We start from the raw sequence: 15,746 nt of genomic DNA, 5'->3' as shown, positions 1-15,746 counted from the left end.
TTGAACCAATAGACACAGAATCCCTGAATATAGAAGGCTGACTATACTTTGGATTTAGTTCAAATTTTCCAAAGAAAAAGTAGGGAGTTTTTTTCCCCTTCTTTAATTTGGAAAAGTACAGATAAGAGACATATTTGGGGGAGAGAAGGCATTAGCAGCTCCGGAGTGAGGTTGCACACCTGTGTCTATTCCATTCTTGATTATGGGGATAATTAATTTAAACATTTCTCCCTGTCATGTGAGTTTACAAGAGTTTTTGAATACTTTCTTTGCACAGGGTAGGAATTTATGCCTCAAAAATGGCATTATTCCTAAATTAGTGTTCCTGAGAGTAAACCATCTGAGGATGCTTGCCATAGGTGTGGGCAAAATGTTAGGAGATAATGTTTCTGGAACATGGCCATACAGCCTGGAAAAAACTCACAATAACCCAAAGTGAACAAAATTATTTACTTCTTTAGAAAAGTGCAGACAAAGAAGGTGTGCAGCCTCCAAAAACACCAATGTTTTTTCTATTTTTCCGTATGAAGACAATTCCTTTTGTTATATAAAATGCCAGAAATCAAGTTTTCCTTTATATATTTCTATTCTGAATCTTTCCAAGCCATGGATGGTTGAAGGTGTGGACACAGAATCCCTGATTATGGAGAACTAACTGTACTTTGGACTTAATCCAGATTTGCAAAAGCAAAGGAAAGGAGTTCTTTTCTTTGTTTCTTTCACTTGGAAATGTGCAGATAAGGAAGGTATGGGAGATGGATAAGAGTAGAAAATGAGCAGTTCTGAGATCAGCCTGTCAGGCATGGTCAAACTTTGGCTCTTCGGGTGTTTTGGAGTTCAAGTCCCACTATTCCTAACAACCAGTAGGCTGTTAGGAATTGTGGGACTTGAAGTCCAAAACACCCGAAGTGCCAAAATTTGCCCATGTCTGGTTGAACCTGGGGACACAGAATCCTTGGATATGGGGGACTGACTGTACTTTGCACTTTGTTGAGGACAACAGGTTCCTCCAAAATCTATGTTGTGAAATTAGAGCCTCATCATCTGAAAAGCTCTTGCCCTTCAAAATAACTAATTTCATTGTTGGAAAGAGGTGGAAATCTGATGGTGCGATGTCAGGTAAATAAGGGGGATGTGGTAGAATTTCAAAGCCACAGGAGCATGCTTCATTTGGGCAACACATGAGTTATGAACTGGTGCATTATCTTGCAGAAGGTGAGCATGCCACGTCTCTTGGCTTTGATGGCCTCCCACAATTTTTGAAGCAGTGAAGTAAAGTATGCCCCAGTGATCATGGTACTCTTTGCTAGGAAATCCATCAATACTACTTCATGCTGGTCCCAAAATACCTTGAGCATGACCTTGCCTGCTGAGAGTTGGCAAGTGCCTTCTTTGGAGGTGGTGGGTCACGATTCTTTCATTGCATCGACTGGACTTTAGTCTCAGGATCATAGTGAAAAAGATCTTCGAGTCCTCGTGGACAATAAGTTAAACATGAGCCAACAATGTGATGCGGCGGCAAAAAAAGCCAATGGGATTTTGGCCTGCATCAATAGGAGCATAGTGTCTAGATCTAAGGAAGTAATGCTACCCCTCTATTCTGCTTTGGTTAGACCACATCTGGAATATTGTGTCCAATTCTGGGCACCACAATTCAAGAGAGATATTGACAAGCTGGAATGTGTCCAAAGGAGGGCGACTAAAATGATCAAGGGTCTGGAGAACAAGCCCTATGAGGAGCGGCTTAGGGAACTGGGCATGTTTAGCCTGAAGAAGAGAAGGCTGAGAGGAGATATGATAGCCATGTATAAATATGTGAGAGGAAGCCACAGGGAGGAGGGAGCAAGCTTGTTTTCTGCTTCCTTGGAGACTAGGACGCGGAACAATGGCTTCAAACTACAAGAGAGGAGATTCCATCTGAACATTAGGAAGAACTTCCTGACTGTGAGAGCCGTTCAGCAGTAGAACTCTCTGCCCTGGAGTGTGGTGGAGGCTCCTTCTTTGGAAGCTTTTAAGCAGAGGCTGGATGGCCATTTGTCAGGGGTGATTTGAATGTAATATTCCTGCTTCTTGGCAGGGGGTTGGACTGGATGGCCCATGAGGTCTCTTCCAACTCTTTGATTCTATGATTCTATGATTCTATGATGGACCCAGCTTTTATCCTGTGTGATCAGACTGATGAAAAAGTCCCCCTGGTTTCTATGGCACATAATTGTCAATAGAGCCTGAGAGCATTCGACTCGTTCCGTATTCTGGAAAAGTGTGAGTAGATGACTTATGTTCATGAAGATGTTATTGGATGATTTTTTTCCCATGGACCCAACAGTCATCTTGACATTTTGGGTTAGGTGGCAAATGATTACATGTCCATTTTCCAAAATGGTGACCTCCACTTGCTGGAAAGTGCGCTCATCAATAGCAGAGTGGGGTCACCCTGGAATTGGAGCTGTTTCCACTGAAGTCCAACCATATTGGAATGGACAATGCCAGTTCTGTACTACATTATGGGGAATCCTCACCATAAACCTCTTTCATCCCATCGAACATCTCCATTGGTGTGCGGCCTTTCAAGTAAAGGAACTTGATGACTGCTCTCTATTCCACTGGGTCCGTTATCAAACCTCACACCACTTCAGCACCTTTAAAATCAAGACCGTTATCAGTTCAGAGTAGCCGGGGGGGGGGGGGAGGTTTGAGGGGCTTCAGCCCCCCCCCCCCAAATTCTCAGGGTGGTCCGCAAGAAGGCCTTACTGGTACATTATTTAAACTTACATTTATTCATATCATGATCTGATCACCATGCTCAATATATCCCATATGCATGGGGCTATTGGGATAATGTTACAAAAGGTTTGCTAGAGTAGATCCTCACCCCCCCCCCCCTTTGAATCAAACTCAGCCCCCCCCCCCCCCCCCGAATCAAACTCAGCACCCCGCAAATCAAAATCCTGGCTATGGACCTGCTTATAGAGAATTATAGCATTACACATATGCAGAGGCGGCCCTAGGTAATTTTCAACAGTAAGCAAACAGTATCCCCCCCCCCCCCACCCAATCACTGTTCGTCGTGGGAGTTCTGTGTGCCATATTTGGTTCAATTCCATCATTGGTGGAGTTTGGAATGCTCTTTGATTGTAGGTGAACTATACATCCCAGTAACTACAACTCGCATATGTCAAGGTCTTTTTCCCCCCAAAAGTGCCTCAAGAGCACCCCTGGGCAACTATACTGCAAATGCTTACTTTGTGTGATGGGTTGAGCCATATGCATTTTCAGTGTCCTGTGATAAACAGAAGTGGGTGAGGGGAAATCTTTGAACACCCCTAGTATGTCCAAAGCAGGCATGGGCAAACTTTGGCCCTCCAGGTGTTTTGGACTCCAACTCCCACAATCCCTGGAGTCCAAAACACCTGGAGGGCTGAAGTTTGCCCATGCCCGGCCCAAAAGCATGGATGGTTGAACCTGTGGACGCAGAATCCCTGGAGATGGAGGACTGAGTGTACTTTGGGCTGAGTCCAAATTCGCCAAAGCAAAGGGGAATTCTTTCTTCCTCTCTTTTGGGAAAGTGCAGATAAGGGGAATAATACAGAGGGAGGGAAGGAGGGAGGGAAGGGAGCCTTGGCAGAGGATCCCTTTTGGGGGTTCCTGAGGCGGGGGAGAGAGGAGGAGAGCCCGGCTGCGAGGGCGACGGTGCCTCCGAGCGCCTCGTGCGTAATCCTCTCCTTCTCCTTCCCGTCGGAGAGCGGAGCGGAGCTGGGCGCCACGATGCCGCATCCCAGCCCAAGAAACCCCTCGGAAGTTTTGCGCAAGATGCTTTCCAGGGAGCTCCTCCATCCCTGGGAGCATCCTTGAGGCTGCCTTTCAGCGATGAGGAGGAGGAGGAAGGTGGGGAGGACACGGCCGGAGCAATAGCAGCAGCAGCGGCAAGCTCTTCTCTCTGGGAGCTCAGCTCCAACCAAGTCTCCAGGTTGTGTGCGCGCTCTGGAGAAATCCTCGCCTCTTGATTTCCCCCCCTTGCGGATTTGCTTGAGGATTTCCACCCGGGAAGCTTCTCAGCATGGATTGCTTGTGCATAGTCACCACTAAGGTAGGCTTGTTTTTGCTTGTCTTGGAATTAAAAGAGGCGGAAGATGTGCCTTATTGCCAAGAGCCTCTGATGCATCTCCATTCTCCGCATGGCTTGGCCGGGCATTGAGAGTTTCCCCTGAACATGATTGCTGTGATAGGCTCCCAAACATTCTTCTTCTTAAATAATGTATTCTTTGCCTTCCACCAGGAAGAGGCCTCTCTCTCTCTCTCTGTGTGTTTTAAATCTTAGCCTTTGCTTGCCTCTATTAATAACTCGGGTACCAGAAGGACATTTGACAAAAAAAAGGTCTCATTGCGCACACATCGCGGCCGGTTGGAATAATAAGAAAGGAGTCCACTGCAGTTCGCCGCTTTTTCCGCTTTGGAAACTCTGAACGTTTTGATGCACCTTGGGCTGCTCTTCTTTAAAAGCCAATCATAGAAAAGTTATGGTGAAGTCGGTGTTTCTGATTGGAGAATTCCACCTTTCGAGAGGTTGTGATGGTGCAACTCAGCAGGAGTTGTCAGGAAGGAAGGGAAAGTAGTAAACTCTGGTTTAGAGTTGTTGGCTTAACAAACATTGTTTGGGCCCTAACCCAGCATTGTATCATGTTTAAGTGGCAGGTGGAGTTCACTTCCCAAAACCATGTTGTCCATTGGCTGCTCAAAAGAAAAGACACATCTATGGTGGATTGTGTGACCAATGACTGCTGTGTTTGTCATAATGACATTTTTTTCTGTGTCAGGAGTCGCTCCTGTTGTGAGAGAATTGGCCGTCTGCAAGGACGTTGCCCAGGGGATGCACGGATGATTTTTGATGTTTTTATCATCCTTGTGGGAGGCTTCTCTCATGTCCCCGCATTAGGAGCTGGAGCTGATAGAGGGAGCTCATCCGGTTCTCCCCAGATTCGAACCTGCGACCTGTCGGCCTTCAATCCTGCCGGCACAGGGGTTTAACTCACTGCGGGCTCATGACAAAATTGAATTTCCATATGTCTAAATAGAATAATAGAATCATAGAGTTGGAAAAGACCTCATGGGCCATCCAGTCCAACCCCCTGCCAAGAAGCAGGAATATTGCATTCAAATCACCCCTGACAGATGGCCATCCAGCCTCTGTTTAAAAGCTTTCAAAGAAGGAGCCTTCACCACACTCCGGGGCAGAGAGTTCCACTGCTGAACGGCTCTCATAGTCAGGAAGTTCTTCCTCATGTGCAGATGGAATCTCCTTTCTTGTAGTTTGAAGCCATTGTTCCGCGTCCTAGTCTCCAGGGAAGCAGAAAACAAGCTTGCTCCCTCCTCCCTGTGGCTTCCTCTCACATATTTATACATGGCTATCATATCTCCTCTCAGCCTTCTCTTCTTCAGGCTAAACATGCCCAGCTCCTTAAGCTGCTCCTCATAGGGGTGTTCTCCAGACCCTTGATCATTTTAGTCGCCCTCCTCTGGACACATTCCAGCTTGTCAATATTTCTCTGGAATCATAGAGTTGGAAGAGACCTCATGGGCCATCCAGTCCAACCCCCTGCCAAGAAGCAGGAATATTGCATTCAAAGCATCCCTGACAGATGGCCAGCCTCTGTTTAAATGCTTCTAAAGAAGGAGCCTCTACCACACTCCGGGGCAGAGAGTTCCACTGCTAAATGGCTCCCACAGTCAGGAAGTTTTCCTCATGTTCAGATGGAATAGTTTATTTGTTTATCACGTCAGAAGCGGATTGAGGGTAACAGTTATGTATTTAAAAACACAAACAAAGTTAAGAACTTGGTATTATACTAAATGTCCCTTGAGCAGAATCTGGCCACTTGAAGTGCCTTTGGTGTGGCTGTGAGAAGGTCCTCCATTGTGCATGTGGCAGGGCTCAGGCTGCATTGTAGTAATAATAATAATAATAATAATAATCCTAGATGCTTGGGAAATGTTTGACTTGTGATTTTGTGATACAAAATACAGCATATAGATCTCATTTGTTGTGACATATGTGTTTTTGTGTCAGTAAAATAATAATAATAATAATAATAATAATAATAATAAATCTTTATTTATACCCCGTTTTTCTCCCTCACGGAACCCAAAGCGGCTTACAACATCTTAAGATCATAGAAACAACATACCAAATACATCAATAATAAATGTGAATATCTTAAAATAAACAATTTAAAAACCAAAGTACAATATACAGTCACATTTGGGTAATACATCATATCAGGTGGCTTTGAAAGGCAGCAGATCACAGGAGCTGTCTTCATAGACCTGTCAGGAGCTTATGATACTCTGTAGTAAGTGGTCTGTGGTTTGCTCTTCTCCACACTCACATGTTGTGGACTCCACTTTCTTAAAGTTGGCCCTGCACCTTGTGGTGCCAGAGCGCAGTCTGTTCAGTGTCGTCCAAGTTCCCCAGTTTTCTGTGTGCCCAGGAGGGAGTCTGGGTTCTGGGTTGAGGTTCTGGGTTTTAGCCTGCCACTTTTGGACTCTAGCTTGCTGAGGGTTTCGTCAAAATAGTTAGGATTCAAAACAGTTGGGGAAAGATAGTGTGAGTTAAGTATACTTATCCAAAATGCTTGGGACCAGAAGTGCTTTTTTTTTTTTTGAATACCTGTATTTTTACATATGTAATATGTACCTAATGAGAGATTTTGGAGATATTTAAACATGGCATTAATTTATTTTTCGTGTATATGTTTTAAACATAGTCCGAAGGTACCTTTAAACCCTGTTATTGGTAATTTTGTGAAGAAAAGAAAATTTGTGCGCATTGTACAATCAGTAATAAATGGTGTTTCTACCTCTGCCGCCCATGTGGATAATTTTGGATTTTGGATTATTTTGGATTTTGAAATTGCAGATAAGAGGTTTTCACCCTCAGGTTCTTGGAAGCCTTTGGGTAGCTGTTCTTGGAAACAGAATGGCAGAGACAAGAGGACTTTGGAGGGCTAATAGGTAAAGGTTTTCCCCTGACATTAAGTCCAGTCATGTTTGACTCTGGGGATTGTGCTCATCTCTATTTCTAAGAGCCAGCGTTGTCCATAGGCACCTCCAAGGTCATGTGGCTGGCATGACTGCCTGGAGTGCTGTTACCTTCCAGCTGGAGTGGTACCTATTGATCTACTCACATTTGCATGTTTATGAACTACTAGATTGGCACAAGCTGGGGCTGACAGAGGAAGCTCACACCACCCCCCAGATTAGAACCAAGGTCATGTGGCTGGCATGACTGCCTGGAGTGCTGATTCCTTCCAGCTGGAGTGGTACCTATTGATCTACTCACATTTGCATGTTTTTGAACTACTAGGTTGGCACAAGCTGGGGCTGACAGTGGAAGCTCACACCACTCCCCGGATTCGAACCTGCGACCTTTCAGTCAGTAAGTTCAGCAGCTCAGCAGTTAAATCCACTGCACCACTGCATGCATATTAAAGAAGAAACTTCATTAGGGGAGGTTTCTGTATAAAAAAAGTTTCACATGGCTCATTGTAATCATACTTATATCAAATTTCACTCCTTCTAAATTAGAAGTATGCAGTATGAGAAAGGCCAGTAGGAACCCAGGTAGAACACATGGATCGGCTTCTATTCTTCAAATCCTCAGGGGGAAGGGAAGAACCTCAGGGTGAAAGCTCTGTGCACAAACACACACACACCATTCATTAGATATGTTGTTTTATATTTGAATGGTGTATTCTGTACAACTGCAATGGATGCTTTAAGGATCATGCTTAATGACATCCCCAGAGCCCACCTCGTGGCATCTCAAGGTGTTAGCCCTGGGATAGTCCTGACCTGGCAACACTAAAGCCACTTGAAGGTGAAGGATGTCTGTAGAGAGAGGCATAACTCTCAAATTTGCTTTCTCCTATACTCAAAATTTACAGACTTTCATAGAGTTGGAGAGTAAATGAAATTGTGCCCCCTCTCTCCTTTTTACTGGATTGAGAAAATTGGTGAGTTTCACTTTCTTCTGCATTGAAGTGTTGTTGTGGTGTGCCTTCAAGATATTTCTGACTTACAGTGACACCAAGGTTCCTGGAGCTGAGAGTATGCGACTCACCCAAGGTCACCCAATGGGTTTTCATGGCCAAGTGGAGAACTGAAGCCTGGTCTTCAGTGTTATAGTCCAATGATTAAACCACTACACAATGCTGGTACTGTTACTACTATGCTTTATTTATATTTCACCCTTCTCCCTAGAGGTCTCAGAATGGATTACAGCATTTACAGACATAGGCAAACATTCAATGCCTTTACAATCATATACAATGACACACAAACACAAACAAAGGCAGAGGCTTCTCCTTTCATTTCCGGCTTCTGGAGGTGGTGCTCATCTCTGGCTCCACCTCTGGTGGAGGTGCTTTCTCCATTTTCAACCTGAGTTGCCTGCGTTGTCATCTCCTGGTTGTGTGCCTGGCAAGATTGCCTGGAGCGTCTCTTTGCCTCTTGTACATTTTCATAAATTATAATAGGAAAATTGAACTGAAACAAAAAATCACACCTGGATCAGTGTAATCAGCCAAAGGGTCAATTTGGGAATAATCTGTCAGATTACTTGGACCAGTAAAAAGATTTGATATGGAAGCTTTTACAAGATTTTACTCCTGCAGATTTTGGGTTTTATATTGCAAGTTCCTTGGGGCAGAAACTTATCCTTTTGGATTTTTTTTTTCATGTCAGGAACGACTTGAGAAACTGCAAGTCACTTCTGGTGTGAGAGAATTGGCTGTCTACAAGGACGTTGCCCAGGGGACGCTCAAATGTTTTGATATTTTACCATCCTTGTGCAAGGCTTCTCTTATGTCCCCACATGGGGAGCTGGAGCTGATAGAGGGAGCTCATCTGCACTCTCCCCAGATTCGAACCTGCAACCTATCAGTCTTCAGTCCTGCCGGCACAAGGTTTTAACCCACTGTGCCACTGGGGGCTCCATTCTTTTAGATTATGTACAAGCATCAGGTACACTGCTGGTGCTTTTTTTGTTGGGTTCACCTCAGCACTGCTCAAGACTTTGCTGATGTCAAATTCCTAGTCTTCAAAGAGGTAGCTAGTCAGAGAAAGGGTAAGTGTAGGGAATCTCTTCCCTAAGCTTCTTCATCAACTGGTGAGTGATGGTACATAAACGGTTGCTTTCTCCCAATCTTAGCTTCAGAGCACACAATAGAGTTGGGTCTAAACAACCCACAACTCCCTTTTTTCTTGCTACTATGGCCAGGATAGTAATGTGGGAATATATTTGGAGGAGAAAATACTAGGGGTATTTTTAAAGTAAGGTGCATTGGAACATAAGTACACAACGAAAGTTTATTTCCAAAAAGTAAATTTATTTTCAGAAAGTACATACTTCACTCTATTTTTCAACATAGTTGCCAAGTTTGTTCAAACACTTATCATACCTCTGAACCAATTTTAAAATACCCTCTTCATAAATCCTCACTTCAACTGAAGCCACCAAATCGTCTGTAATCAAAGAAGGGCGACCGGAGCAGTCCTCATCATGGACGTTGTCACGGCCATCTTTGAATTGTCGTACCCACTTACGCACTTTGCTTTCACTTGTAACAGTATCACCGTACACTTCACAAATCTGTCGATGAATTTCTGCAGCTGACAAAAACCGTATCACTGAGCAAACCTCACATGCGGAGGGTGAGTTGATAGTCTTAAACATTTTTAAAGCACAGAACAGAACCGTACAGGTTAGCTACAGAGCGGAAACTGAGCACAGTTGTTCCCGAGGCATGCTGGTACATGACGCATGTGCTCATTGTGGTATGCGCGCGAACTACTAGTGTCTACAACAAAACGGACCTTACTTTAAAAATACCCCTCGTAATTTGGACAACTAGAGTTTGACTTGCCTATTTCTCTGCAGCCACTTTCACTGCAGAGGATACACGTCCACATTACAATGGCTTGCCTCTTTAGCGCTGGCGACTTCTGCAGCAAGAGCAGCAAGCGGAGCTGAATGTGTTTCTTCTGAGTGAATTTTACATCAAATGCTAGTCTGCATCAGGGACTTCTAGAAATGCTGTGGGCTTTAAGAAGGATGGCTGGTGGACTAAGGCTTACACCAGGAAGAAAGGTGATTCATGCTAGCCATTGCCTTTTGATATTTTCTGAAAGGGAGAATGTGGGAGAAGAATCAAAATGGGAAGATGGCAAGAAAAAGAGAAGAGAAATAGAGGAGAATGAAAAAAATGGCCTTCAGTAAGGGTTTAAGTTAGGCCTCACTTTTACAAAGTTTACGGACAACTTGCTCTGCCGTGCCTTGAGCTCTGTATTGATTATGGAGATCTTCCTATCAATTTTATTTTGATGCAGCAGGAGAGGAGGAAAAGGTTGACCTTACCTTTAGGCAGAGGGAAGCAAGCACACTAGATGGTGGAGCTGCTGCTGTTGCTTCAAATAGTTTCCAATGTATGGCAACCCTAAGGAAAATATATCACACATTTATTTCACAAGTGTTATTCAGAAAGGGTTTTCCATTTTCATTCTCTGAGTTTGGCAGAGTATGACTTACCCATGGTCACACAACAGATTTTATGGCAAAGCAAGGCTTTAAACCAGAGGACTTCAAACTTTTTAAACAGAGGGCCAGGTCACAGTCCCTCAAACTGTTGGAGGGCTGGATTATAATTTGAAAAAAATATGAATGAATTCCTATGCACACTGCACATATCTTATTTGTAGTGCAAAAAAAAACACACTTAAAAACAATACAATAAATAAAATGAACAATTTTAACAAATATAAACTTAGTATTTCAGTGGGAAGTGTGGGCTTGCTTTTGGCTGATGAGATAGGATTGTTGTTGTTGTGTGCTTTCAAGTCAGTTGACCCTGAGCGAGGGCTGGGTAAATGACCTTGGAGGGCTGTATCTGGCCCTTGGGCATTAGTTTGAGGACCCCTGTTTTAAACCATGGTGTCCCTTCATAGTCCAAGCCACTAGATGACACTGATTCTCACAATAGAGCCATACCAGCCAATATTGCACAAATGAAAACAAGGATGTGCATCACATGTTAAAACATACTGTTGATGAAATAAAGCCGAGTCAGGAGAAGCTGCAGCAGTTTGGTTTTGCCTCAGTATACAGAAAGAGGCAAGTGTACAGAAAGTGTACAGAATGGGCCCTTGGTGGAGCAGTGGATTAAACAGCTGAGTTGCTGAACTTGCTGACTGAAAGGTTGACGATTCAAATCTGGGGAGCAAGGTGAGTTACCACTGTTAGGCTCAGCTTCTGCCATCCTAGCAGTTTGAAAACATGCAAATGTGAGTAGATCAATAGGTACTGCCTTGGCAAGAAAGTAATGGCACTCCATGCAGTCATGCCGGCCACATGACCTTGGAGGTGTCTACAGAAAACGCTGGCTCTTTGGCTTAGAAATGGAGATGAGCACTAGTCATGTCTGTGAAGTCAGACACGACTAGACTTAATGTCAAGGGAAACCTTTATCTTTACCTTATAGAAAGAGGCAAGCCTTTGTTTCCTCCTGCGCCCTCCTCTGTTGAGTTACCTAAGTCATGCCAAAGTGCAGCTGCTTTTGCACTCTGACTTTAGTTTGCAGGGATAGAAGTAAAGAGGGTTGTTTGTGGGCATTTGTCCTGAACAGCTATCAGTTCCAGTAGCTTATTCATTCAAAGAAATAGTCTAACAATCCAAGATCAGAAAAGCTATATCCAAAAGTCCTTTGAAGTTAAGCCAGAAGAGTCATCAAATCAGGTCCAAAGTCAGATTCATGAAGCATAAATTGGCATTTGAGGTCAGGCTGGAAGGAGACATCCGCAGCAAAGGGAGAGCCTTCACTACTGGATTTATAGCTCCCAGTGAAGGCCTTGGCTGCTGCTTAATTATTGAGCATTTTTCAGAAAGCTTGAGAGATTTCGTGAACTCCTTCCTTTGCTTATGCCTCTGCAATGCTGTTGGAGTGTCTAAACTTTCTGAAACTTACTGGGAAGTTCTCCCTTTGGGTTCACTCACTGGAACATGCAAAGGCTGCTCCAAGTGGCTTGAGTCAGCTGTTGGCACTTCCATCTTCCCTTTTCTGCACTGTTTAAGCAGAGCTTGAGAAACTGTTGGGAGTTGCCTGCTTCCATATCTGTCAGTGGCATGTCCATCTGCTCTTTCTGTTCACTGTCTGAGCAGGGCATGACCACATTGGTATTTTGTTGGGGTTGCAGTGGAGGAGCTCAGGCCATTCAGGATCTTCTGGGGCGCTAATGTTGCCAGCTTACCCAGCTAGTGGGACCACCTTGTCATTGTGGATGTAAATGATGAAAGCTTGTATTTCAGAACATAGCACTGCATGAGTGTGGAACTTCTCTAGTCCCTTATGAAGATCAGTTTCTAGCTTGAGCATAAAAATACTTGGTAACCAAAAAATTACAAAATTCTTCTGTCATTTTGGGGCCACATTCCAGAGGTCATCTTTCCTATGCACCTGGTATATATTGGCAGCCTCCCAGCCCAGTACCAATTTATGTGTTATTTATTTAAAACATTTATATTCTGCTCTTCTCACCCCAAAGAGGACTCAGGGTGGAGCACAGCATATATACGGCAAGCATTCCATGCCAGAACATAAAATAATTATAAATATACACAAACACTAAAAACAGTTACATCTGCTTTAAATCAGTGGATTTACTATTATTGCCTCATTGCACTGCCCCAAAGGTTTGGTCCCACATCTAGGTTTTTACCATCTTCCTGAAGGACAGGAGGGAGGGGGCTGATCAAATCTCGGCATGGAGGGAATTTCATAGCCGGGGCAATCACTGAGAAGGACTTCTCTCTCGTCCCTGTCAAATGCACCTGTGATGGTAGCAAGACCAAGAGCAGGGCCTCCCCAGAAGATCTTAGTCTTCATGGTGGTTCGTAAAGGGAGATGCATTTGGACAGGTAAACTGGGCTGGGGCCATTTAGGGCTTTATAGGCCAAACCCAGCACTTTGAATTGTGCCTGGTATCAAACAGGCAGCCACTGGAGCTGACGTAACATGGCAGTTGTGTGCTCCCTGTATGCTGCCTCAGTTCTTAGTCTGGCTGCCTCTTGTTGAACTATTTGAAGCTTCCAAACAGTCTTCAAAGGCTGTTGTAGTAGAGCATGTTGTAGTAGTCTATCCTGGATGTAACGAGAGTGTGGACTACCATGGCCAAGTCTGACTTCCCAAAGTACGAGCGCAACTGGCGCACAAGTTTTAATTGTGCAAAAGCCCCCCTAGCCACTCCTGCAACCCGAGGTTCCAGGCTCAGCGATGAGTCCAGGAGGACTCCCAAACTGCAAACCTGTGCCTTGAAGGGGAGTGTAATCCCATCCAGCACAAGCTGTAACCTATACCCTATTCAGCCTTGCAACTGACCAGGAGTACCTCTGTCTTGTCTGGATCCAACTTCAATTTGTTCGTCCTTGTCCAGACTGTCACAGTGGCCAGGCACTGGTACACGACCTGGACAGCTTCCTTAGTATCTGGTAAAAGGAGTAATAGAGTTGGACATCATCTGCATACAGATGGCATTGAACTCCAAAACTCCAGGTGATCTCACCCCACGGCTTCATGAAGATGTTAAACAACATAGGGGACAGTAGTGAGTCCTGCGGGACATGGAAGGACAATGGCTGTGGGACTGGGCAGGAGTCCCCCAGCAACACTTTCGAGATATGATCCTCCAGGAAGTACTGGAGCCACTGCAGAACAATACCCCCAAGACCCATCCTTGCAAGGCGACCCAGAAGGATACCGTGGTTTAAGGTATTGAAGGCCGCTGAGAGGAGAACCAACAGGGACACACTCCCCTTGTCGAGCTCTCTGCGGAAATCATCCACTAAGGCAACCATGGCTGTCTCAGTTCCATGACCCGGTCTGAAACCAGACTGCAATGGGTCTAGATACCAACCAGGGTTCATCCTGCTTACCTATCAAAATCAGAGAGGATCTGGTACCCTTATGGTATGTAGACTCTACAAAATTTCATATAGTTAGCATTATATTCCTATTAGTATCCAATGCGTTCCTAGGAGAATCATAAGAAAGATTGTGGGTCTCCTATTATATGTGCTTAGCACCACTTGGAGAGAAATTGTTTTTGGACTACAGCTGCCACAATACTCCACCCACCATAGTCATTGGGTCTCTGGGATCCTTACACCAGAAAATGTAACTTTCCAAGCTCCAGCTCTTATGCGGTATTCAGAGACATCTTGTTCTCATACACTGAAATTCCATTTAGTTACCTAACAACCGTGGACAGAGTTTAGCATCCGTGAATTTGTCTGGCCCTTCAGGCTGCACGAGGCCTGGATGCGATGAACAGCTTGAAAATTCTCTCTTCACAGCTTCCCTTTCAGATGTTATTTATTTAACAATGTGTGCATGTATACGCCTCGACATTCTCTGGGCAATGAGAAATTCACTTTAAAGCAATGAGGCTGAAAACAAATGAACAACTGAGATGGATGAAAACAATCACAATGTCAATTAGAACACTAGGCTAAACCAACAATGGGGAATCATTAATACAGCGTTAAAGTATTAGTATAGTTAAGGTGCATCTACACTCGTAGAATTAATGCAGTTTGATGCTATTTGGACTGCCATCATCCAATGCTAATGGAATCAAGTGAGTTGCAGTTTTACAAGGTCTTTAGCTGGCTCTTCCAAAGAGTTCTGGTGCTTCACTAAACTACAAATCCCAGGATTCCATAGCATTGAGCCATGGCAGTCAAAATATTAATTCTGCAGTGGAGGTGCACCCTTCCTGGATCTACACTACCATATAATCCAGATTATCAAAGCCTTAGGCCCCCATAACTGCAGAGCACAGTTTCACTTACTTGACTTGTTGGAATAATAGTTTCTCTAGGATTTTTCTTGTTCCACCAGATGATTCTGTGTTACGCATCCTTTGGAAGATTTCATGGCTTTTATTTATATCTGTAGACTCATGTGGCCACGATCCAGTTGGATACGTATCTCCTGTGGATATAGTGGCCTTCCTATAAGGCAGGCATGGACAAACTTTGGCCTTCCAGGTTGGTGGGGATGAGGGAGAGGGCCTTCTTGGTGGTGGCCTCTAGCCTCTGGAATGCCCTCCCAAGGAGATAAGGCTAGCCCCATCCCTCACCTCCTTCCATAAGAACTTGAAGACTTGGTGGTTACATCAGGCCTTTGATAATGACTACTCACAAGGCCTTGGCCCAACAGTTAGGACTTGGCCTTGTACCTCATCCATTCCCCAGTTCCCTTTCATCTGAGGGCACCTTTTCTTCCAGCCCAGACCTTTTTAAAGTCCTTTAATTGGCCCTGGAATTGAGTGGCCCAGGTCCCTAGTAGGGCCATTCCTGAGACTGCTCCTTGTACTGTAGCATTCAGCCAGCCCCATTTTTCCCTTCTCCTTGCACTAACCTTGGCCCAGCTCGTTCCAAATAGTCCAGACCCCTTATTGAAATCTTTGCTTCTGGCAGCTTACCTTGCATGAAGAAGAGAGTGGAACCGTTTTTAAATCGATTTTAATGTATATGTTGTGTTAACAGTTTATGCCTATGTTTTTGTTTTATATTGTATGTTTTTGTATTATTTTGCATATGTGGAAACTGCTCCAAGTCCCCTAGGGGAGATAGGGCGGTATATAAATAAAGTTTTATTATTTATTATATTTATTGTGTCTGTGAAGGTGGCGGTAGT

The 15,746-nt window shown here is 44.3% G+C and overlaps 1 protein-coding gene across 12 annotated transcripts in view; it reads left to right on the top strand.

Annotated features, from left to right (window-relative positions):
• DLG2 (discs large MAGUK scaffold protein 2) overlaps window positions 1-15,746 on the top strand; it is a 1,355,349-nt gene that overhangs the window by 257,123 nt on the left and 1,082,480 nt on the right. For 2 of the 12 annotated variants that reach the window (XM_067466501.1, XM_067466500.1), the window contains exon 1: window positions 3,687-4,087. The exons of the other annotated variants lie outside the window; for them this stretch is intronic. In XM_067466501.1, coding sequence (XP_067322602.1) covers window positions 4,058-4,087 — 30 coding nt within the window. In that variant the 5' untranslated portion in view covers window positions 3,687-4,057. Of the gene's footprint in view, window positions 1-3,686; window positions 4,088-15,746 lie in introns of those variants that run through there. 12 annotated transcript variants of the gene reach the window in all.

Source organism: Anolis sagrei, chromosome 3 (genome assembly GCF_037176765.1).
Source record: "Anolis sagrei isolate rAnoSag1 chromosome 3, rAnoSag1.mat, whole genome shotgun sequence".
Classification (NCBI taxonomy): Eukaryota; Metazoa; Chordata; class Lepidosauria; order Squamata; family Dactyloidae; genus Anolis; species Anolis sagrei.
Note: the sequence above shows the minus strand (reverse complement) of the source record. Positions and strands in the feature narration are given on the sequence as shown.